Here is a 23,551-nt window from a genome sequence, read left to right on the forward strand (position 1 = left end):
CATTTGATCGCTCATCTATGTGTGTGCACTTATATTATGCATATATATATTCCCTATGCATAAAATACACATACTCACGTATTTAACCCATATAAGCATGTATCTACCTTAACAATTAATTCACATAATTAAATACATTGGGTGACAATCAGGACCCGGTTATCACATCAGGGGTCTTCATGGAAACAACATCCTTACTATACACATCTGTGTAGAGAAAAGATATGTGTACATCCTACTCTTATATCGACCCCACCTCTACATGGGATTTACGGGTTTGGTAAGAAAGGATGTTCACTAGATATGTAGGATAGATTTTGCATAGACTATAGATGTTCTTTAAGGGTACATTTGAACATGGACGGGACAAGGGTGAAGTACGTGAGTGAAAGAATTATGGAAGGATTTAATTTAGCATCAGTAGTTTAGTAATTTACTAATCTTGTCTCATTTCCTTGATTTTTGTTCCACCTATTTTGGTGGAACATAAACTGCATTTATGTCTCACTTTGTCAGTCTAATTTCGTATCAAACATGGGACAACAAATTTGTGTATTGTCCTATCCTATGTACCAAACTCACTTTAAGAGGAAATGATTGAAATACTAATGGGTTTATCACACAGTCACGATGAATATCGATCCGTCTTGTTGTCAAGCAGTGAAGACTATGATGCACATTGTTGGTCGAACCTGTTGACTGCACTTGATTTTACCATCGAACAAGCTAATATTCTTCGATGCTTTTGAATCCAATTATTCATGTGTTTAGGCTCTTCCTAATTAGGATAGCTTCGGCCAACGAGTATCAATGGAACCATGGTCTAGTTCTTTGCACATTATCATTTTCGTCATGGTTCAATAACGAAATAAGAATAAAGTTCCAAAGATTAATCTAAGATCTACATATATACATATAAATGTTTTTTACAAGAATCATTCAACAAAAATGAGCACAAAAATATACAAGGAAAAAATGTAATATACAAAGTAATGTTTCTCCTATTCTCAATACATACAAAATCAAACCAAACGAGCCCGATATATCTCACTCGGAAGTAAGATGTACGTACACCTGACCTTTTATGCTACAGGGTAGAGCGGCCGCTTATGTGAAGACCCCTGTTCTCCCAACAATCTTTCCACTAAATCGTTCCAGTTAGCTTGTGTCGGTTTCGAATTCGGGCCATCTCCGTTTTGTCTGGGTTCTACAAGCAAGTCATTTTTAGAGAGTTCCTCTTGATTGTAACATTCTTCTGAGGTTTTCGTTAACGGCTCCTTCTCCTCCTCATCTGGGGTTTTCGTCGTGACTGCATGCGGTATCTTGAGGCTAACCGCTCTTTCTAACGCAACTTTGTGTTCTTTTTCAATGGATTGTAACCTATCGAATCTTTGTAATTTTGGTGGTATTGTAACAGATTCACTACTCTTCTCATTCAATATCTGCAACAAGAGAAACGCCACATCGAGTTTGAGTAAATTCGAGGCAGCGACCGTAGCTCCTTTAAACATGTAATGAGCAAAAAACTTGAATCCAAATGTGAAGATGGTGCAAACAGAGATATGGCAAAATGTAATAAAATTTGGCTTTGTTTTCTCGATCAACTCTATAACGTTCGATGAGAAAAAATTCTTTGTTACACTAAATAGGAACTAATTATGTGAGCATGAGGAATCTTTGTAAATATCTTTCTAAAATATCTCCGACAACTATGCTATGCTTTTTTTTAAATAGGGCATCAAAAGTTAATATATCAAAAAGAATTACATCCGACTCCAATAACTACTCTCTATTTTAGCAATTCTAGCATTAACTATATTATTAAAATATTTAATACATTCAATAAAATATTACTCTCTTTCCTAAACATTTATTTTCAATACCTCTTATTGGTAAGAAAGATTTAAAATATTATTTCTCTCATTTGGAGATTTCCGCTTCTTTTCTCTATTTTAACATACGTTTTAGCATATATAGTTGTTGAAGCAAAAATAATAATTATTAAATCTTCAAAATCTCTATTTTAGCATAGTTATTGGAGATATAGGGGATTCGTACACATACAAATTTGATGGTTTGTGTCTAGCCGATATGGGATTCGACCAGAAACATATATATAAATGGCAACATTTAGTTAATATCGCTTACTTGCAAAGCCTTTTCGGCTTCTCTTTGAATCCAGATGATTGCATGATCGGATGTCGCATTGCATGATAAGACGATATGTTCAAATCTACCATCAACAGGAATTGCTGTTCTCACTTCAGGAGGGTATCTCCCACATCTGTTGTTTAGAATCGATCACGATTTCAGTGTTCATATATAATGAAATACGCAGTCGATAAAAAATTTGTAGTAAAAATAAACAAATATTCTAGTTTTTCAACCAATAGCTAGCTTAATGGTCCGCTAGTTACAAACCTAACCAAAATAGCTTTTTCAGAAAGCTACCTTATAAGATAGTTTATGTCAAACCAAACGCAACATTTTCAATAAGTTCAAAAGATAAGCTAGTTTTACGTGACCATGCGTCTTTAGCAAACCATATATGTCATTAAGAAAGGGATGGATCAAATTAGTGGTGTTCAGAAAAATGGATGGACCTGGACAGACTGAACCGAACCGGACCGTTTTGGCGGTTTCTAGTATGAAAAATAGCCAAACCGCACAGTCTGGTCTAGTCTGCAGTTTGAGCATTTTAATTTTGCAGTTTAGCCAACCGGATCGCTTCACTTGAAACCCGTGAGAACTTGTATATTCATTGATGCATATACCAATTTACCTGCAAAATTTTCTGTCGACAATGTGGTACATTCGGCCGGGTGCATACAATCGTCTGGGATCCTTGAGCTTCGTATCTTCAGGTATGAATGTATCCCTCATGCAAATCACAAATAGCAAGCAGGGCAAGCTGTCCAAAGCATCAACCCCTGGTTTAACACAGAATCATAATATATTTCACCCCACAACATGGAGCCAAGTAGAAGTGAATAATACAAAATATGTGGAAAGTTCATTTAGAAACCGTAAACATTTAAGAACCAAATGTTCATATATTCATAATGAATGTACTTATATTTATGAATGAATAATATTGTTCTTCAAGTATATACTTCCTTTGTCCCAAAATAAACCTTCAAAATTAAAAAGGTGTACAGTTTAAGAAAAATAATTAAACAACAAGTTTGCCGTAATAATAGAGGGAGTAACGAATTTCTGAATCCTATAATTATGAGTAGATTTGGAAAGCAGACACTTATTTTTTGAAAGTGAACATTTATTTCGGAACAAATAAAAGTAAAAATGTTGACACTTATTTTGGTACGGATGTTGTAATATTTATATACAAACACACTCCTCACCATTGGTGGGTTTGAACACCTCACCTCCATGAAGGCAGAGGCTAGGCTGGGATATACCACTAATCCGGATATCGTTTGACCAATGACCTATTGGTAATATAAGTGAATATTCATTATGAATAATTAGTTCTCAAAATGAACCTGCCCTGCACAATATTATGCAATATTCAGTAGTAGTTTAGAGAACTAACCAGAAAATTGACTGAAAGATATCTTCAAGTGGGGTGGGTGTCCTAGGTAAAAAATCATCCTGTACAAGAGATTGGAAAAACACCCTTTAATTTTATATGATTAAATGCTAGTTAATTTATTTGTTTTGAAATGTTCAAAGACTTAATTATTTTCTAAAGACTTAATTATTTCAAACAAATAAGAAAATTCATTGGATTTTTTTAGATTTTTACCAAATAAGAAACTTCAATAATTTTATTCAATTAAAAAATATTTTAAGAAATTAATGATTTAAACTATAGATTGATAAATAGCAAACACACCTGCAAGATAATTGAATAGATGACGTCAGCATACTTCACAGCGAGGTTTAACGACAAACACCTAGTGGGCGCAATGGCGTAGCACTTCACCATCTCTCTCGATATCCCGCCAACCATCTCCAGATGATTCACCACCAACACCGTCAACAACGCCGCCACGCCGCCACCCAATGAGTGCCCGACGAACACCATCTTATAACAACTACCGTTCTCCACCCACAACCGTCGAAGATTCTCTGATTCTTCATTCAACAACCAAACCGCCGATTTCAACAACCCATGATGCACAAACCCACCATCAAACATATGTTTCCCTAATTGATTATCCAATAACATCTTGTAATCGCTTTCTTTCTTTAAATTCAACCCTCTTATCGCCATTACAATTTCCAGGCGAGTGTGGTCAAGGTAGATGAGATACGGCGGCGCGTGGCCGAGTGTTTGTTCGTACGTAACACGTTTGACTACGAAATCAGGGTTTAATCGGTACCCACCAAGCGGAGGGAATTGGGGGTGGCGGAGGTTTTCCTCGTAGACGGCGAGGGTAAGGCGGCAGAGATGGGGAACAAGTTCAAACTCGTCGGCGGTGGCTAGTGGCCAGGTGGCGCTGTCGTCGGCACCGATATGAGTGCATCGATTCCAACCCCACCGTAGACAACCCAAACCAACGAAACACTCTACGCAACAAACAGACATGTAAAATCTTCAAATTCCTTCGATTCCTGCAACAATTTCGATTTGAGTTCTTTAGAATTCAGCCCAGAAGAATGCCGGAAGGAAGATTTGAAGCGATTTGCGAAGAAAAAGATGGGAAATTTCGGTGGATTTTGTGTTGGGTGATGAAGAAAGAATGGAGGAATAGTCGTTGACATTCTAGATGATGTGTTTTCTTGCCGCCTTGGACCAGCTTTGGAACTTGATTTTGCTCTAATTTATTTTAATAAATTAAATATTAAAATATTTATATTAATGTAATAATTTATAATTTATAATTTGATACCCCAATAATTCATGGTCCTCCCTGAAATTAAAAATTAAAGTAATCTTTATTAAGGAGGAGAAGGATGTTGGGTTTATTAGGTAAAGTTGGGTTCAAATGGGTCTCATTAAATAAATATATATGGTTTGAAGATTTTATAAGTCGATTAGACACTGGTTGGATGGTCGGGTTTTTGTACATCCATATCTTCCTGGAGTCGAAGGATTGTGTATGTTGAGAAATGTAAGAAGAGATCTGAACTTTTTTTAATCTCATGTCCATCAATGAATTGCGTTTTAGAAAAGAATTGATTTAGTGTATCTCGGTACATCTCATTAGTGTTGACATTCAATTAAGATTGATCTAAGGGTGAAGATATTTTCTTACGTTTTCACCATAACTTTTATTCTCACTGGAATCCAACCCTCTTCCTCGAAGTCAACAATTGTGACTTCGCACTCCCTCTATTCCTATCAATTAACACTCTTCACCATTCTTCCCTTCCTCCAACCCATCATCCTTCATGTTGATGTTAGTCGACTCCTATATCGGTCGACACTCTTTTACTGTTCTTCCCTTCCTCCATCCCCACTCCTACACCATCATGGTATGGAAAGCAGGAAAGGGCTTTTGAATATCCTTCACTTGTGTTTGGATTCAAGCTATGTTCGGCAAAATAGCTGATAAGTTGATTGTTATCTTATAAGCTAGTTGTTAGCTAATAAGCTAGCCGATGAACAAATCATGTTTGGTAAAACTAGCTGATAAGAATGTAAAATAACCAAAAAATGTATCTTGAAAAATTAATCAATTATAATATTAATATAATCGAAATAAATCTCTAATAATATGAAACATAAACAAAATTGTAGAAACAATTAAATTGATTAAAAGAATTTCAAATTGATTATTATATATATTATAATATTTGGATTTGTTAAACAAATTTTAGAAAAAAAAAAACTATTATTTATGATCTTAAATAACCACTACATATAATATAAATAAGAATAAAAATGGTCTACCTCACATATCCTAATTATTTAATAATTTTTCAAAAAATATATTTAATAATTAAATTAAATATTTTATTCAAATTATTTAACACATTTTTATCATCTATGAAACAAAATAAATATAACTTTAATTCTTATGTTACAAAAACATTGTTAAAATTGTTATATTTSMATTTTGATAAATAAATATATTGAATAATAATTAAAATAATAATAGTATCGTAAATAATTAAAAAATGATATCAATGTATAATTTATAACTAAAATTAATTAATAATGAATTTTAAATTAATATTATTAATAATCAGTACTAGTAATATTTATTTATAGTAAATATTAACATAATAATTAATACTAATGAAACTTATAATTGGAAAAAGTGACATAAGCTATCAAAACGCTACTTTAATTAGCGTTTCAATAAGCTAGTTTATGTGCATTCAAACGTGTATTTAAAAAAAATATCATTTAAATTGTTTAATATTATTGACTAATTGTGTAATAGTAAAAAAATATGTGTATATATGATGTACAGATTTGCAACAACAAATCACGCCTTAAAAATGTTATGATCTCAAGGTAGCTCTTAAGAAACTTTGTTTTTATCAAACATGACTAGTTTATCAAATAGTTTGTCAAACATTACATTAAAAACAAACTAAAGATTGCGCAAACCGGTTATGGTAAGGTCACCAACATAGCAGATGTAACTGGTTAAGTGTTACCCCGCTCTCGGTTTGGCCTACAAAATTTAGGACTAGCCGTAACTGGGGTGACCAATTAGGTAACCAGTTAACCTTAACCGGTTGAAGTCGACCGATTATGAAGGTGTGGCCATGGATTTCTTATCCTACAAATCGATTTCTTCTACGGTTAGACCATAACCGGTTTTGGTCACGACCGGTTCCAGTTAAACCAGGACCGGTTACGAAATCCGATCCCCTTTGCCCATTTCTACAATAAACCACCAAAAGAAGAGGACATAATTAGATATAAATAAGAAAGGCCAAGAGAGAATCAAAATCAATGTATACCACTAACACCGCCACCCCCAAATTGTCCCCATAATCTTTACCACAACTTTTAACAGTTCATTCATTGCATTTTCACCTTCATTTTACCTCAAATTCGAAACCCCAATGCAATCTTTTACATACAGAAACTCCCACACATGATTTCCGGCACCATGAATGCAATCGGAATCACCAATTACCGCTTCCTACCACCACGTTCTCTTAACGATAACGAAAGTGATTCACCTGCACCAACGTTATAGTAAGCAAGAGATAAGTTGTCCTTCAAAAAACCCGCTTTCCCGCTCAGTTTCTGTTTGTTTGCCGGCAACTGAATCTCTCCGGCGATCTTCTCTTTCAAACTGCTGACAGTTTCGGATAACGATTGAACAACGATTTCCAGCATTTGCCCTTTTAGGTTTCCTTCGTCGACGTTTGGCACCGATACAGTAATACGAACAGGTCCCTGCCATTATAAGCCACCCAAGATAACTTCAGATCAGAAAACTAACTATTTACATTGGAGTTGCATCATATCCTAAATTAGAAATGGCCTAAAAATGACATAAAATCCTAGGAGTGATCCTATTCCCGGCAACCAGCCTCGGGACTTCCAGGCCCGTCACAAATTGGTCTTAGGCTCGGCCCGGGTTTTTAACCTTTATTTCACAAGTTTTTTTTTGAAGTATAGAATATTTATATACGACAAATGCAACAAATAAACTCATACCCTTGGTGAGGTTTGAACCCTTGACCTCCTCGAAGGTCAAAAATTACGATACCGCTAGGCCATAAGCCCTTTAGTTTATTTCACAAGTTCTTATAATTATTATTTATGAAATCGAGCATCGAAATGCACTTTGCATATTACATTTACTTGAAAAATTCTTGAGAAACTTCAAAAAAGTTGAAAAATGATGAAAAACTTGTATATCCTATGTGTAACTGGTCACATCCCAGGCCAAGACTTTGAATTTCCGTAAAACTTGTAACCAGTCCCAGTCGGTCCAGGGCCGGGTCAGGACCACTTTGGCCATCTCTACCCTAAACAGTAAATGTACCCATTGAAGAAAATTATTATTTGTACCAAAATACACCATTTTTTGTGAAAATGGTGTAAAATTTGGTGCATCCAGTATAACTGATTCTTCTTCGATGGGTAACATCATTTTCTACACCAGTTCATAATATTCCTTTCTACCTTCGATTGTTTAAGTTCTCAATAACACTCTTATGTTTATTAACTTTACAGATTATACCTACATTTATTTATTTTTACATTTACTTAATAAATTATACTCCACCATCCCAAAATAAATGACCATAAAAAGGACACATAACTTTAGAAATGTGTAAGTACTATACTTTTTAATCAACTAAATGACATTTTTATCCTTAACAACAGATGGAGTAATGAATTTCTCCATCTCATAATTAAGGGTAAAATTGGAAAGTAAGAACTTGCTTTTGAATGTGGAAACTTATTTTAGGACAAATTAAAATAGAAATGTGGACACTTATTTTGAAAGGAAGGGAGTATATTATTCGTAATTAATTCCTAATTAAATTATGAAATTTATATAAAACAAACATTTCATCAAATAATAGAAGCTACATTAACACACCTAGAAAAAATAATACATAACTACATATGCATTAAAACTTTGGGATTACGATAGTTTCCCATAAATGATCAATTATCGCATTTTGAGGTGTAAACTCAGCTTTTTTAACCGTGATCTGTTTAACTCTTAAAATTGTAAACTTATAAGGTAAAAATACATAAATCTCAAAATTGGAGGACCAATTTGTGATTACGAAAACATTACAAAAAATGGTGTGAATGAACGGTTTTACATCAAATTTGGTGTTTTACTATTCATAACACCAAAAATTGTCTCAAAAATTGGGGAGCCCATTGGAGGAAAAATGGTGTGAAATTTGGTGTTTGGTATCAAAAATGGATCCCCATTGGAAATACCCTAATAACAACAGGAATCTACTAGGAATAGAGTATGAAAAAAGAAGGAATACAGAAATTTTATAGCAAAACAAAACCGAAACTGAAATAGAATCATGAGTTGTAAAAAGCATACCGGATGTTGAGCCATGAACTGGTCCTCTGGGACAAGCAAAGAATCGTCGAGCCTTTGCTTCTTTGGCTCGGGTTCTTCAGGAAGTGGAGGAGGAGCTTCCTCCGGTGGTGGAGGTGGCGGCATTCCTTGTGGCATAGGTGGTGGAGGAACCATCGGCATGCCATGCTGGGGCATGGAAAGGGGAGCAAAAGGACGGGGTGCAAGCGGCGTGAACTGAGATCCTGGTGGTGGCGGCACCGGAATACTAGGTGGGTTGACGGACATAGACTGCTGCATTGGCGGTGGTGGTGGCCGATTCATCATGTAAGGTTGCTGTCCATAATTCATTTGCATTGGCGGTGGTGGTGGACGTAGCGGTGTAACCATGGTATGAATAGATGGCATAGATGGAGGCGGCACAAGACCGCCACTAGTTACAGTAGAGTATTGGCCAGCATTAGGCGGCACACGAGGGAGATTCAAGGCAAGCCCAGGTGGTGGAGGAAGTGGCCGAACTGATGGAACACCAGGTCTAGGAGGAGGAGCTGCAGGACCAGGAAGATTCCTTCCATCATTTACACCGTCAATTTGATCCTCTGCATTCTGGGACATAGCTTGAGTTGCAGTGCGGCCAATACTACCAGTGTGTCCATCCCAAATAACCTGTTTTGGCTGCTCATCGTTCTTCTTTTCGATTTCCGCCTTAACTGCATTCGAAACCTCTTCCTCTGTGGTCCCAAATATATCAGGACGGGTCCGTGCAAGGCCAACAATATTTCTGGAGATTTCGTCATCCTGGGCAAGCGTAGTCTCCCTAATCTTTGCAAACATTCTCTCCTTTTGTTCTTTGTACTTGGGATCAATAAGAGAAATACGCATATGCTCAGACATCTCGTTGACCGGAATAAGTTCACCCGTGATTGGCGAAACAACATATTTAGTCGGGTTTCTCTCGGCCGGGACCCGATCCTCGGGCCGTTTCCAGTTCTTCACGATCCTCATCGGAGGTTCATTTTCCTCTGTAATCACCCTCACGTCCTTGAAATTCTCACCATTTTCACCATTTTCGTTAAGACTTGCCGCCCGCATACCTTCTTGAACCAGTTGTACCTCTTCTTCATCCATTTCCATTTCTACTTCCTTCCCAGCTTCAACAATCTCTTCCTCCTCCACCGCCGCCATCTTGCTCCTCCTAATCACCGCCTCTAAAGTCATCGGAGGTGGCAAATCCTCATCTTCATCATCCGCAAAATCTATGGTCTCAACAACAACGAAATCATGCCAATCAATCATAGACATGAGTAATCTTTCCTGTTCTATCTCATCCTCCGCTTTTTGCCGCGCCTGCTCCTGGGACCGCTCCCACTCGAGCCGGTGCAAGCACCGTTCAAGAACCGTGGTCATGTCAATAACGCTTTTCTTCAGCTTATCCGTCAAGCCTTTAGGTGGCATCAAGACTTTCGAGTAGGCATCCGCGAGTGATGTAAAGAACATAAACATACTGTGGGTCGGCTTCAAAAAGTGAAATTGAGGATTGTTATTCTCTCTACTAGTTAATCCCGTCAAAAACGACTTCCCGTTCCGTGCCACAAACTGTGCGGTCAGTTTGATAATATCCAATTCTTCCCCCGTGATTCCCTCTGGAAGCCGAATTGTGTACTGCTCGGCCTCCGGGGGGTCCAAGACTTTACGAATGGATCTAAACTTTGCCGACGGATCGGTCTTTTCGGTTGGATCATTTCCGTCTCCAGGAGCCGCAGTCAGGGTTGACTCGGGAGGAGGTGCATCGGATGGCTGAGATAACTCAGACGGGGTTTGATTCTGAGAACGGAATTCCGACAGTCGATGCTGATAATAGGCATGATAGGGATCGGAAGTGTTCAAGAAATTGAATTTGGGATTTCCGGCATTGCTAACGATGATCCTCTTCTCAAACTCGGGTCCGTTTTTCGCCACAAAGCTTGCAGTTTTGTCGACTATAGTTCTAATATCAGGGGGAGGATGTATGATACCGATGGTTCTGGTGTGTGTAGCGATTGATGCAGGGGTGGATTTTGACTTATTCTGGTCATTCTCGGCCTCCTGCATATGCTCATCTTTGGAGTCGTTCTGTACTTGGGATGGCGGCAGAGGACCCAGATCACCATCAGCTGGTGGTGCTGGGAGGGGCAATATAGGTAATGAACCCAACATCTCTCTCTCTTAACTAAAATACAGCTCAGAAGTCACTCCAAGCGATCTAGTTTCAATAACACTTTACCATATTCTGGAAATTACCCTGCAACGAAAAAGTATATGTCATAATGCTTCCAGGATACATCATATGGATACATTTACAAGACCAAACACTGAAAGTAACAGAATATCCGAGTATTTATTGCATTCTAGAAATAGATTAATAATTGTATATACAAAAGTCTTTTACATGACCTCTGATAGGAGTTCATGGAGACGCAAGATTAGTTTAGCAGACTAGGGAGTATGACCTGTAGGATCTAGCTACGGTAAGCAGTAGGAAGGGCGCTCGAGGGGTAGTAGGTGGGGGTTAGTCAGCTGATAGGTAACCAGAACCCTAGGATAGACTAGAGGTTGGCTGCTTGTCATTCATTCGTTATGTTCCTCTGTACCTGCCTATGTTTCTTTGTGCCTTTGGTGCATCTTACCTCTTTCTTCCACTGGTTTCGTCATCTTAGCTTATTCCTAGCCTTAATCTTGGTTTTTCTTTCACTGCTCCTTTTTTCTATTTGTTCAATGCCTTTTCATGCTACCTTTTCTTTGACACACTTTTAGCATGCATCTCACCCTCTCAAACCCCACCTCCAGGTGGGACATGCTGGGCTAGTTTGGTTTGGTTTGGTTCAAAGAGTCTTTTACATTCCTAAATTTGAGTTCAATTTGCTGTTTATGAACAAACTCATCTATTAAGTACAGAGCAAAATCATTATTTACATAATCTTATTGCATAATATAAGACATCAACAAGAGATAAGCAATGGAAATTGGATGCTTCCACAGTGCTCTATGAGTCTGTCTACTCAACAGCTGTCATGAATCAAGGTCGTAATATTGTGCCGAATATAAATTCAAGCTGGAGACAACAAGGGAAATACAATTTCTGGCTAAGGTTTTTGTTAAGTTCTGGGTTTATAGTCTACTTGCTGCTACACACATCTGCTGTTCAATCTGTTAAGAAAAGTAAAAGTTAGGGAACACTAGAGTAGTTGATGTGTTTCAGCGTTTAACATACTCGATCCAAAGATTGGGTATACCACAGAAACCAAGAATGTAATTCACTGCAAAAAAAATGTTACAGTGTCTCAATGATGACAACAACCATTTGACAATTACCAAAAGATCAGCCCCAAAATTGATATTATATTGCTGCAAAAACCAAGAACTTATTTGACTTCTTGTGGCTCTAAACTTACCACTGAAGGCAGGATCTAAATAAATTCTTTCTGAACTTGTTATCACATACATATTGGATGCTAAAAGCCACTTCACTAAACCTACTAACCTATCTACTTAATAGAATATAAAGGAACCTGTAAAAGGGGGCGCAAATTTCCTTGCAAATAAGTCGTAACTATTAAATATAACTTATTTGGAAGAGCAGGGTCACAACACAATATTGCTTAGTCCCATAAATGGCTTGGATGAAGTAGAAAATTAAAAACTGGTCTTTACTCTTGAATCTCAATTTTATTACAAATTTAAAGCAATATGAAAAGAGATATAACTTAGTTAGCTTTCAAATGGGGAAATGCGCCAAAATTTGTAGTGTCCATGGACAATTCTAACTCTCACACTCCAGTCGTCGCTTTTATTTCTTTACTTCGAAAGATCGGTTTAGTAGGCGTTCTCTTTTATGGTTCATATCAAGCTGTGACTGCCCGAATTATGTTACTTCTGTTAAAGTGAGCAACAGATCTAGCAATGGATGATGCAAACTCAGGGGAGTAATTTTTCTATTCTCGAACTATTTTTCCTTGGGGCTTAGTAAATGGTAGCACCCAATTCTTTAGTTTCTTTTTGAAGTATATAATATTTATATACAACAAAAGAACTCACATACCCTCCTCATCTTTGGTGGACGTTTGAACCCCTGACCTCCAGGGAGGCCAAAGGAGAGAATACCACTAAGCCAAAATTCTTTATGTTGATAGAACACCGAAACATTCATACTGGATATAGTGAATAAAAATAGTCTGTAGAATCGTCTACCTTCTGAAAATTGTATTCTTTCCCCTTGTGTTATTGCTAATTTATTGCCATTGAACATGTTCAGCAATTAAAATAAGAACCTACAAAGAGACCATTTACAGTACAGTTTCTCCACTTAATTCATATTTGATATTGTGTCCGGATGTCCTGAACAAACGCATTTTCCTACATCACTTGCTGTAATCTTTGCAGAACAAAAAAGCACTTCATACATGACGAAATGAATAGAAATGCATCAGGTATAAGATAATAAACAACAGTAAGAGCATAGTGATATAAGTTAGCGTAAACGTTCATGTAGAGGTTATAATCTGTCAAAATAGGAAGAAACATACAAACACACACCACCCATGTACGGTTCCACAGTAAATCAAACTAAAAAAACACCTCATTTCAGCATCTAGAATGCTAATAACAAGCTCAACATAATTCAATTGCGTGTGATAATATCCTCACAAGGTTTCATTTCGACAATTAACCTATTGTGCCAAAAAAGAGCTTATTGAAAATTAAAAAGCATGAAATCAAACCAAAAATGACCTAACCAGAAATTAATCCACTGCGACGGCGGTACAGGGGCGACGAAGTGTGGCAGCGACAGCGGAGGCGGAGGCGGCGACTGGCGGAGAGACTAGCAGGCGGAGGGCAACGATTTCGGGATGAAATAAATTGGGGATGAATCTAGGTTAAAATTGGTATTTATATGAATTGAAAAAGTATGCCAACGGAATCTTTAATTTTTTTTTATTAACATGTCAACTATTCCCAAAGTAACTATCGTTTTGCGGATAGTTCGAAGTCATCGTATTTTAACCTCCATGATCAAAAGAAGATTTTTATTCCTTCTTGGATTCAAACTTAGGATCTCGAGACATTTTTGACCATTGGAGCTCAAACTCAAACCAATCAGGTTTCAAACTTTTACAACCATTTTGTTGGTAATTTCGCATTTATGATTTATTTTTATTAAGCATGACTGATCTTGCATGCATCTCGACTGATTATGAGGGTTTAAAAAAACAAGAAGATAAATCTTCAGTGGTTTTATAGGGGCTCAAACCAGTGACTGAGGAAGATTACCAAAGGCTTAAGTCATATCTAATTTTTATGTGGTGTTAGATCTGTCGGAATTTGATGGAATCTGAAGCAATTGGAATATTAACCAAATTCGTTTAATTTACGAAATTCCAATTCTTAAAACAATTGGGTTTTAATTTTATTCTATTTTTTCTTATCTTTTGCATATTATTTTATCATTAACTTTAATTCATCATATCACACCACAATAATTGTCGCCACCACTCTTATCACCACCACCGTCATCGTTATCATCGGCGACACCACAACCATCGTTGCTACCACCACCTTGGTCATGACCGCCACAACGAATTAATATTATTATTAATTAAATCATTATATGTTATCTATAATTTAAACAATAAAGTATGAAAATATCATAAAAGGATTTTTTTTGGTCATTTATTGTTATTTTATTAGTATTCTTTATATTCAGCAAATCAAACACATAAATTCTACTTTTTATATATTTTATTTCAATTTCTGTCAACTAAACATATGGTCAAACTTGATTTAATTGCATTCCAATTCTTTCATATTCCAATTTCTTTCACATATTCCAATTTCATCCGATTTTATTATGTAAACGAAACACGACCTTAAACTCTTCGAAAATATGGGCCTAATCTGTCTTTTGAGTCCTAAAAGTCCCTATGGTTCGTTCATGTCCTAAATATGCTTTTTTGGTATGGGTTGCATTGGGGTTTGGGTTCAAGCTTAGACCCGGATCAGTCCATAATCTCAGGTCGTTTTGAGCATTTTTATATCGCACCGACAAATAAAAACATACAAATACCACGTACATTGGTCGTCATCACGTGTACATTTCTTACCTTATTCAATAACTGAATTCTATATTTTGCTAACTTTGAATTATTTGGAAGTTCACAACTTATGGTTATCGAACGCTCAAAATCCAACCGATCGATAACGATAATTGAATAGTGACATGTAAAAAAAATTAATATAACGCTTTTATTTCAAAAGTGTAAAGTTGTTAAGACCCAAAAATGTCCTACAAACTTATTATAATACTTTTAGATATGACATTTTATTGTTCAGTCCTATAACTTAAAGTTTATAAAACAGTCTATTAAGACACCATGTACATTTTTGACGTCCTATAATCTCAATTGTGTTGTATTAAAATGTCACTTTGGAGTACCACTTTTGTGTTCGAAGATCAAGATCAAATGATATACGTATATAGGTGTCGAATGGGATAGGCTTGAATGGCACAAACCCTAGACGTCAAATGTGATAGTTTTGAATAGGTAAGACCCAGAATGTCAAGTGGGGCAGACTTAGATCTCGAATGCATATTAATTACGCTTTAATGAGATGAATCTTCGATGTCTAGTGGAACATTTTTGAATGTGATAGAAACCCTAGTTGTCGAACATGGTAGGCTTGGATGTGATTTACCTTAGATGTCGATCAATAATAGGATTTGAGTGGTGTTTTCTAAAAAGTTTGACTTAAACTTAAGCGTTAGCTGAAAAAATAGATGTTGGTTAATAAACAAGTTGTTAGCTGATAAACTAGTCACGTTTAGTAAAAATTGTTTGAAAAGCAAAATGGCGATGTAAAATTACCTAAAAGGATATGGATTTTTGTTAGTTATGTCAAAGAGAATGAAAAATGAAAGGGACTTTCGATCCACGAAAGAAGAAAATGGTTTCAGAACTAAAACACCGTGCAATAAGAACACAATTAAACAACATACTTAACAACTATATACATGCTTGCATATGAAGGTGGTTTAAGACATTTCCTTAAGCAAACTAAAACGTTTTGTTCATCATATTCTAACACTTATTCACGAGTTTGTACTACTTTATTACTCATTGACGGAATGTCTATCTTCATCAGACTCAGATTGGTGCTGCACAACCCTTCTACGATGCCTTGAGTTCGGTATCGACATTGCAACAGGTATATGTAGCAGTTAATCCTGCCAATGATTCCTGAATCATCCATTATTTGCAATCAAATCAAGTTTATAGGATACTAAAAATAACTAATTGTTCTAATAGATTGCTTTAATAAAACATCTTATCTGAAAGTGTTACAATATTACGTTAATTTATAATACGTATTTGGTTGCACCCTTAACACATTTTATAGAATATTTTTTAAAATCAATGATCATATTAGCGATTTTATAAGACATTATTTGAAGAAAAAAAAATGTCACATAAACACATATTTTCATAAGACATTTGTTTTTATAGGTCATTTTTTCATAAATAACCAGTACGCTACTTTATTTTAAAAATGTAATAGAAAAACTTGTTAAGACATTCAAAATATTCTATAAACTTACTGTAACACTTTTAAATAACACGTTTTGTTGTTTGCTGTAAACGTAAGTTAAAGCAGTATATTATGACTCTTAATCATTTTTTATGTCTTATAAACCTAATTTGTTATAGTATAAGGTAATCAACTATAGGTTACGTAAGTAGGTATCAAAAAAAGACTAACCCGTCTACGATGCCTACGACCAGAGAGACTGCGAATACAAGCGAAAACATAAATCAGCAAGGCTAAGAAAGGAAGCAAAAATGAAATATGTTGATCCATATAAAACGTCATATTTAAAAGGGCAAATTGCATGAAAAAATAACGTACTTTAACTTGATTTCTATTTTGGGTAACGTACATTCAAAACTTCCATTTTGGTACCCAAGATGTAAATATTTTAAACATTTAAGTATTGGTGTAACCGTTTGAAGCATTAACCAGTTACCATGCTGATGTGACGAGTGATGTGGTATCCAACTCAGTATTATTTGATGACATAGATATCTTAATCTAAATTTAGTTTTTATGTATTATGGTTTATTAGAAGAAAGAATTAATGCTTCAACCGGTTACTGGGTATTTAAATGTTTAAAATTTTACATCTTAGGTAACAAAATGAAAGTTTTGAAAGTACGTTACCCAAAATAGGAATCAAGTTAAAGTACGCTATTTTTTCATGCAATTTGTCCTATTTAAAATAAAATAAATTATATACAAAACGTCAACAAGTTAAAAACCATGAAAACTAGTTTCATAAGTTATTTCATCTTGTTTTATAGACGAAACCACACTTGTGAAAAATCAATCAAAACCATCCAATAAGTTTAATATTAAACTATATATGATTCATAATATATTGTTGATTTCACATTCAAAACATTCTTTGGCGTTTCATCTATGAAACAATACATACAAACTGATTTTCACGGTTTCTAACTTTTAAACAATTTTTTATATGATTTGCGATTTTGCACCCACTGGATTGTGCCCATAAATACATATACATTGACAGGCGAAAGATCACATGAGAAGGAAAGTTAAGCTGAGAAGCGTAAGAAGGGATTTGAAACCCTTGATTACCTTTAATCTCAAACTCACCCATGAATCGTCTTTGATACGAGGATTGATTTGGCACATCTCGGTACATCTCATCTCGATGTATCTCATCCTAATGTGCATCCAAGGGTGGAGATTCCTTCTTAACATTCTCAACTTAACTTTCCTTCTCACCGGTACATATACATATGCATATGCATATGCATATGCATATACTTATACATATACATATACATATACATATACATATACATATACATATACATATACATATACATATACATATACAGGGGCACATTCAAATGAAAAACGTGCATTTCTAAGAAACCGTGTAAACTAATTTCGACCAATAGAAAAATTCCATTTTTTTAATTAAATTTAATCAATAAGGGTATTTCGGTCATTTACAATATTTTCAATTAAAGAATAATGTTCTTCAATATAATGTTACGAATATGTATTTTTGTTTACCATTTTGTCCTTATTGCTGATATAAAAATAAAATTTTAATATATATATATATATATATATATTAATTTCCTAAAATAAAGTAAACTAATCTTGACCATTGATCAAGAAAATGGATGGATGAGATTGGTTTACACGGTTTACACAAATGAAAGCGGTTTTCATTTGAAAGCTCTTATACATATACATATACATATACATATACATATACATATACATATACATATACATATACATATACATATACATATACATATACATATACATATNATATACATATACATATACATATACATATACATATACATATACATATACATATACATATACATATACATATACATATACATATACATATACATATAGAGAGAGAGGGTTTCTTACAAAGAGAAGGATTGCCAAAATGATAACAGCTTTGACACTATCTCCAATTGTATATTGGTATTGATTGATCCCAAAAAGACTTTCAGCTTCAGCAGCCGTGAACATCCTGCTTCGACTCAATATCTCCACCCAATCATCACTGTAATTCCATATCATAATTCATTTCAGTATTTTCCTAATTAACGATTTTTAATTGCATCATCTTGTACTTCATTTCAAGATTCATAAATAAAGACAAAATCTCATTCGTAACTATGAAACATATAATCATTAAACAAAAGTAGACTTACTTGATGTCGAGTATTGCGTCATGAACCGATGGTGAGATCGTATAACCATCCTGGTAAGGCTGCAAGAGATCGAAAATTATTGCCACCAATCTATACTCAATTTCCATTTTTTTGTATTTTCTTTTCAAGAATATAAGCGGGCAAAAACAATTAAAAATGGTCATCAAAGTTTTGAAAACCCATTATAGAAATCGATCCAAATGAGGAATTATTTAATAAATGCATTAATTTACCTGCTTGCATATCTCACAGACGGTGCTCCTTTTCTCATTGCTCCATTTTTGAATGCAAGCTCGATGAGCCAGCTGCATCAAATCACCATCGTTAGTTTATGATTATTGGGGAATTTTCTTTTTTAAAGAAGTAATTGATTAGGGTTTGATCATGATCACCTCCAAGCTGCCATTGCAAGCACATGGAGCTTCCAGATTCTTGACAAAATCTTCTTCATGGCAAATGCGACACTCTCCCTTTTCAGCATCTTCATTGTCATCAGAAAATGAAAATGTATACTTCTTCCACTCATTTTCATTGCCAGAACTTGCTCCTTCTTCCCTGGTCTGAAACCCTAATTTCTTGAACTCTTCCATGGCGGTCAGCCCATCAGCATTCAGCACGATATGATCACTCATTTTCCTGCAAATTTCAGTCATCAAACCTAAAGAAATCAAGATAAGAAATTGAAGAAAGTAATCGATACAATTGATTAATTCTTGTTTTGTAGTTGGATTGAAGGGAGCTCGATCTTTAATTTGACGGTGGACGAAAGGAGTGAATTGGGGTGTGTTTATATAACGTAAGGAAGGAGTGTGATGTGGTGTGGTGATGAGGGGCCAAAGTCACATTTGGCATTTGTCAATTGTCATGCATATCAACCAAAATATTTTCTTTCTTTGATTTCTTTAGTGATAAAAAGCTTTCATCTTTTCCTTTCTTTAATTCTCTCCCCACTTACAACTACCATTAATTAATGACCGGTTATTTAGGGTTCTTAATCTTTCAACAAATCTCTTCTTAAAACATGATCTTTTAAGAACGCATTTTGTCTAAGCATGCTTGTTTCTAACACAATAATGCTTTGAGACCTGTTCGAATGTCATGCATCTAAAAAGAATCGTTATTCTCCTAAATAACTAACTAATGACTAACAACGGTGCATAGTTGAACAACTTTTTGTCATTTGTTTATTGACGTGTTCTTGAATTCATTGTGTACCATAAAGATCGGATTCAAGCTCATAACGTCTACGATGTTATGGAGAAGTTATGTCCGTGAGCTAGACAATATAGACCCATTTGTTTTGGCTAAGTGTGGAATTAATCATATTTGCAAACAACAAGAGTTTCATAATTTAGTTGGACTTGTTTAAGCAATTGAAGTTTAATTTGTTATGGATGCAAATCCAACGTAGTTTGAGCTAAAACTCTACTCGTTAATATGGCTTAGTAATTTAGGGTTCCTTCAGTGTGAAAATGACAACATGTCATGTTAATAATCAGAGTCGAGTTTGTTTAAGTGAATGATATTGAACGATAGGGTAAAATGAAAGTTGTAAGTTCAAATGTCATAACCGCATAGTGTCTAATGAAGTATCAAGATTAATGCATGAATTAATTAATGTGACAGTGATGTGTTACTGACCATATTAGTTCTGACGGATTCCTTATATTTGTAATCCACCGATTTCGACAGTTACTAATGAAAAACTGATAGATCCATTTGTCGATGATAACCAATAATCTTTTAGTAGTGGAAGACAAATGTTTTATCCTCGAAGTGGTTCCCAAATTAAGCGATATGTATCAAATATTTCTTTCGGCAAAACATGCATCTTCATAATTAACAAAGCGATTGTTATATTCAAATGATTAGCCTAAGCATAATTGATTAAACAGGGAAAAACGCTCATTTTAATACATACTCATGCCCAATTAGAAAAAAATTCATTCGTTTACAAGAAACCGAAACATGATTCGCATGCTCTTTACATTTATCGGCGAATAAAATACTTAAATATACACTACTTATTATCGTCATAAATATGCCTTTTTAGTTTGGAATTTAAAAATGATTGATATTATAAAAAACATTAAAAGGGTGGCTTAAAATGCAATTTTAGAAACTTAAGTGGTTAAAGGTGAATGAATTCAAGGAAGCGTTGAAGAAAAAGTAAAAAGTCTATATTTAGTAAAGGAATCGTCTTCATTAAGTTTTTACTTTTAGCTTACGTATAAAACTCTGTTTCATTTGCATATATGCTGCTAGAACACTCTCATATCACTGAAATTACTAAGTTACCCATGAAGTCTTAATTAGTTACGATATCTATCGACAACTCGATCTACAAGAAAACGTTAATATCATATCATCCTATTTTCCTCATCGACCCTAGGCAGGCAGAAAGGGAATGCATCGTGAAATGGCTCTTGCTCAACGGATTAAAAACATGTTTGTTCTTCATTTTTGTGTAGAGTAAGCATTGTTCATGGACTTCAACTTAGTGCAAGAACTATATATTATAAACATTACCATTTATATTTGATCGTGTTTGAATATCTATAGAAAATTAGTGGTCATTACAACAAAATTGGGTTTATAGGACACCTACAATCTCTAAGTGTCCCAATAGATCGCTTTATAGGACTTAATTTGTAGGACCAAAAAAATAAAGTGTAATATCTAAAGGTGTTGTAATAAGTTTATATGACGCTTTTAGGTGTCTTAACAAATTTTAGGACATTTTAATATAAAGTGTCGTATTAACAACTTTATAGGACATTTTTTAGAAAGTGTCCTACAAACTCAGTTTTTTATAGGACATTTGTTTTTAATAGGACAGTTTTTCAAATAGTGTCCTATAAAGTTGCTAATAGGACGCTTTATATTAAAAGTGTCCTAAAAAATTATTACGGCATCAAAAAAGGTCATATAAACTTATTACAACGCCTTTAGATATGACACTTTGTCTTTTTGGTCATATAAACTAAGTCTTATAAAAAGGTCTATTAGGACACTTAGAAATTGGGAGTGTCCTATAAACCCGATTTTGTTGTAGTGTGGAGTGCATTTGCAACAAATTAAGAGAAGATATATAAATTATAATAAGACACGGGTCATTAGTTTTATGAAACTTATAGACGAATATCGTTTTTAAATTTGTAATCTAGAACTCAAAATCGTTCCATTTTAAATGTAATGCTTCTAGAATTTTATATCATGTAACGCAATGCTACCATCTTTTATCGATTTTCAAACATGGAATATTTGGAGAGCTAGAGGCGAGTGTTTGAGAGCAGAAAATAATAAATCTAAGAATTTGGGTAAGGGTGTAGGATCGAGGAGGTACTAATGGCATGAAATGCGTTTATGGGCATGGTGTCGAGTTGTTGGATAGGGTTATCAGATTGGGAAGAAGAGTTAAAGGAAAGAAGAGAGGGTAGTGTTGCCAAAGAGATAACAGAGATGTCATCAACCAACAAGGGTTTAAGATGCTAAAGGTAAGGAGCTGAGTGTTTGAGTTACATTTACCGTATATAAATAGTAAATACTTAAAAAGCAGGAGGAAAAATGTGGAGGACAAAGAAATCCTCAAGATTAATAGCAAAAGCCTTCCACCCGAGAAACAAGGAGTCAAAGAACAAGAAACATACATTAAAGACGTATTAATCTTTCATATAGATTTGATGGAAGTTATAACAAAATGTCATTAGGTTTATCATATGATGTTTCCAATGTTAGAATCTATAGCACCCATGATTTTGATATAGCTAAAGCCCCATTTAACCTTGTAGTTTGATGTAATCTTATCTTTTATAAGGTGGATTAAGGATTTGCATGTATTATTGATGAGTTTCTATGCAAGCAATTCTAAGAAAAAGGGGGTGATAAGGCGACAAAAGGGTAATCATGACCTGGCCCGCGAACTCTTGTTGTGTCTGACGTCGTGTGGATCACTAGAAAGGCGAGAGGGAAACAGAAGGTTACTAACTAGGCACACAACCTAGCTCGTGGGATACATTGTATGGTTCACTGGACCAATTTGGGTCTTTGACGTACGCGACCTACGTCGCGACCTCAGGTCGCGAGATAGATGTAGGGGCTTATATTTAGGCCATTTTTCTTTGGGATTCATCTTTTCCTTCTCTTTCTCATCCTCTCCTCATTTATTGCAAAAGTAGAAGCATTCAAGGCTAAATCTTTGAGTTTTTCAAACCATTCAAGAGCATTTAAAGCTAAAAGTTATAGTGTTGGGGTTGAAGCTTCAAGATCACCTTCTCATCTATGCATCAGATGAGACCCACCCCATTGGGGAATCAACCCATGTATCCATCCCGATGGGGCCAAGGATTTCCTGCAAAACCGGGGACCAAGAATAGGGATCCCCAAAAGTTAAAAACTGCGGATGGGGACTAGGGACTGGGATGGTAACGTGATCCCTGACCTTCCCCATCTTTTAATATTTTATATATTTATTATTAAATATATTATTTATAAATAATTATATTTAGTATCTTTTAGATTTATAAAAAGTATTTTGACCTTTATTCTTATGTACAAATTTTGTAACTTGTTTTATTCTGAGAGCCAAATGCGTTTGATCAAACAGTTACTTATGATGTTGTGATTTTATTAACGATGGAATATTTGATACTCTATAAAAGCAAAATTTTGGGAATATATGAAATTTAAACATAAACCATTTTGAATGGAGTCTGATGTGTTTAACACATAAATGGAAAAAAAATCTCTAATTCCCCATTGGGGACGAGGATGAGGCTGTAATCATATTCCCCGTTAGGGTCGAGG

At 35.0% G+C, this 23,551-nt stretch overlaps 3 protein-coding genes across 5 annotated transcripts; all 3 read right to left on the minus strand.

The window, feature by feature from the left end:
• Positions 1-918: 918 nt before the first annotated feature.
• Positions 919-4,764, minus strand: LOC112515687. Its single transcript, XM_025122595.1, has 5 exons — positions 3,857-4,764; positions 3,554-3,612; positions 2,783-2,911; positions 2,149-2,284; positions 919-1,442 (listed from the first exon to the last, which is right to left on the minus strand). Exons 1-5 carry the CDS (start codon positions 4,550-4,552, stop codon positions 1,083-1,085), a joined length of 1,380 nt encoding a protein of 459 aa, XP_024978363.1. The 5' UTR covers positions 4,553-4,764; the 3' UTR covers positions 919-1,082.
• A 2,100-nt stretch (positions 4,765-6,864) lies between these two features.
• LOC112516000 (probable splicing factor 3A subunit 1) lies at positions 6,865-13,791 on the minus strand. Of its 3 annotated transcripts, none has more exons than XM_025123003.1 (3): positions 13,709-13,791; positions 8,961-11,217; positions 6,865-7,330 (listed from the first exon to the last, which is right to left on the minus strand). In XM_025123003.1, exons 2-3 carry the CDS (start codon positions 11,130-11,132, stop codon positions 7,061-7,063), a joined length of 2,442 nt encoding a protein of 813 aa, XP_024978771.1. In that variant the 5' UTR covers positions 11,133-11,217; positions 13,709-13,791; the 3' UTR covers positions 6,865-7,060. The 3 variants fall into 3 exon arrangements, with proteins under 3 accessions (XP_024978771.1, XP_024978773.1, XP_024978772.1); XM_025123005.1 differs by having other exon boundaries at positions 6,911-7,330; positions 13,704-13,722; XM_025123004.1 differs by lacking the exon at positions 13,709-13,791 and adding an exon at positions 12,187-12,232 and having other exon boundaries at positions 6,911-7,330.
• A 2,347-nt stretch (positions 13,792-16,138) lies between these two features.
• LOC112515176 lies at positions 16,139-23,195 on the minus strand. The gene is made up of 6 exons (XM_025121851.1): positions 23,047-23,195; positions 19,138-19,381; positions 18,979-19,050; positions 18,746-18,804; positions 18,456-18,594; positions 16,139-16,207 (listed from the first exon to the last, which is right to left on the minus strand). Exons 1-6 carry the CDS (start codon positions 23,193-23,195, stop codon positions 16,139-16,141), a joined length of 732 nt encoding a protein of 243 aa, XP_024977619.1.
• Positions 23,196-23,551: the final 356 nt, after the last annotated feature.

This window comes from Cynara cardunculus (genome assembly GCF_001531365.2).
Source record: "Cynara cardunculus var. scolymus isolate 2C chromosome LG 7, CcrdV1, whole genome shotgun sequence".
Classification (NCBI taxonomy): Eukaryota; Viridiplantae; Streptophyta; class Magnoliopsida; order Asterales; family Asteraceae; genus Cynara; species Cynara cardunculus.

What these genes read in the sequence shown, in the direction of transcription:
- LOC112516000 (XM_025123003.1), bottom strand. Translation starts at nt 11,132, where the DNA reads ATGTTGGGTTCATTACCTATATTGCCCCTCCCAGCACCACCAGCTGAT. An exon ending in AGTTCATGGCTCAACATCCG is followed by an intron (nt 7,331 to 8,960) that starts GTATGCTTTTTA and finishes TTATAATGGCAG; the next exon opens with GGACCTGTTCGTATTACTGT.
- LOC112515176 (XM_025121851.1), bottom strand. Translation starts at nt 23,195, where the DNA reads ATGGGGAAGGTCAGGGATCACGTTACCATCCCAGTCCCTAGTCCCCAT. An exon ending in CTTGCAATGGCAGCTTGGAG is followed by an intron (nt 19,051 to 19,137) that starts GTGATCATGATC and finishes GATTTGATGCAG; the next exon opens with CTGGCTCATCGAGCTTGCAT. An exon ending in GACGCAATACTCGACATCAA is followed by an intron (nt 18,595 to 18,745) that starts GTAAGTCTACTT and finishes ATGGAATTACAG; the next exon opens with TGATGATTGGGTGGAGATAT.
- LOC112515687 (XM_025122595.1), bottom strand. Translation starts at nt 4,552, where the DNA reads ATGTCTGTTTGTTGCGTAGAGTGTTTCGTTGGTTTGGGTTGTCTACGG. An exon ending in ATCTTTCAGTCAATTTTCTG is followed by an intron (nt 2,912 to 3,553) that starts GTTAGTTCTCTA and finishes TGCTTTGGACAG; the next exon opens with CTTGCCCTGCTTGCTATTTG. An exon ending in AAGCCGAAAAGGCTTTGCAA is followed by an intron (nt 1,443 to 2,148) that starts GTAAGCGATATT and finishes CTCTTGTTGCAG; the next exon opens with ATATTGAATGAGAAGAGTAG.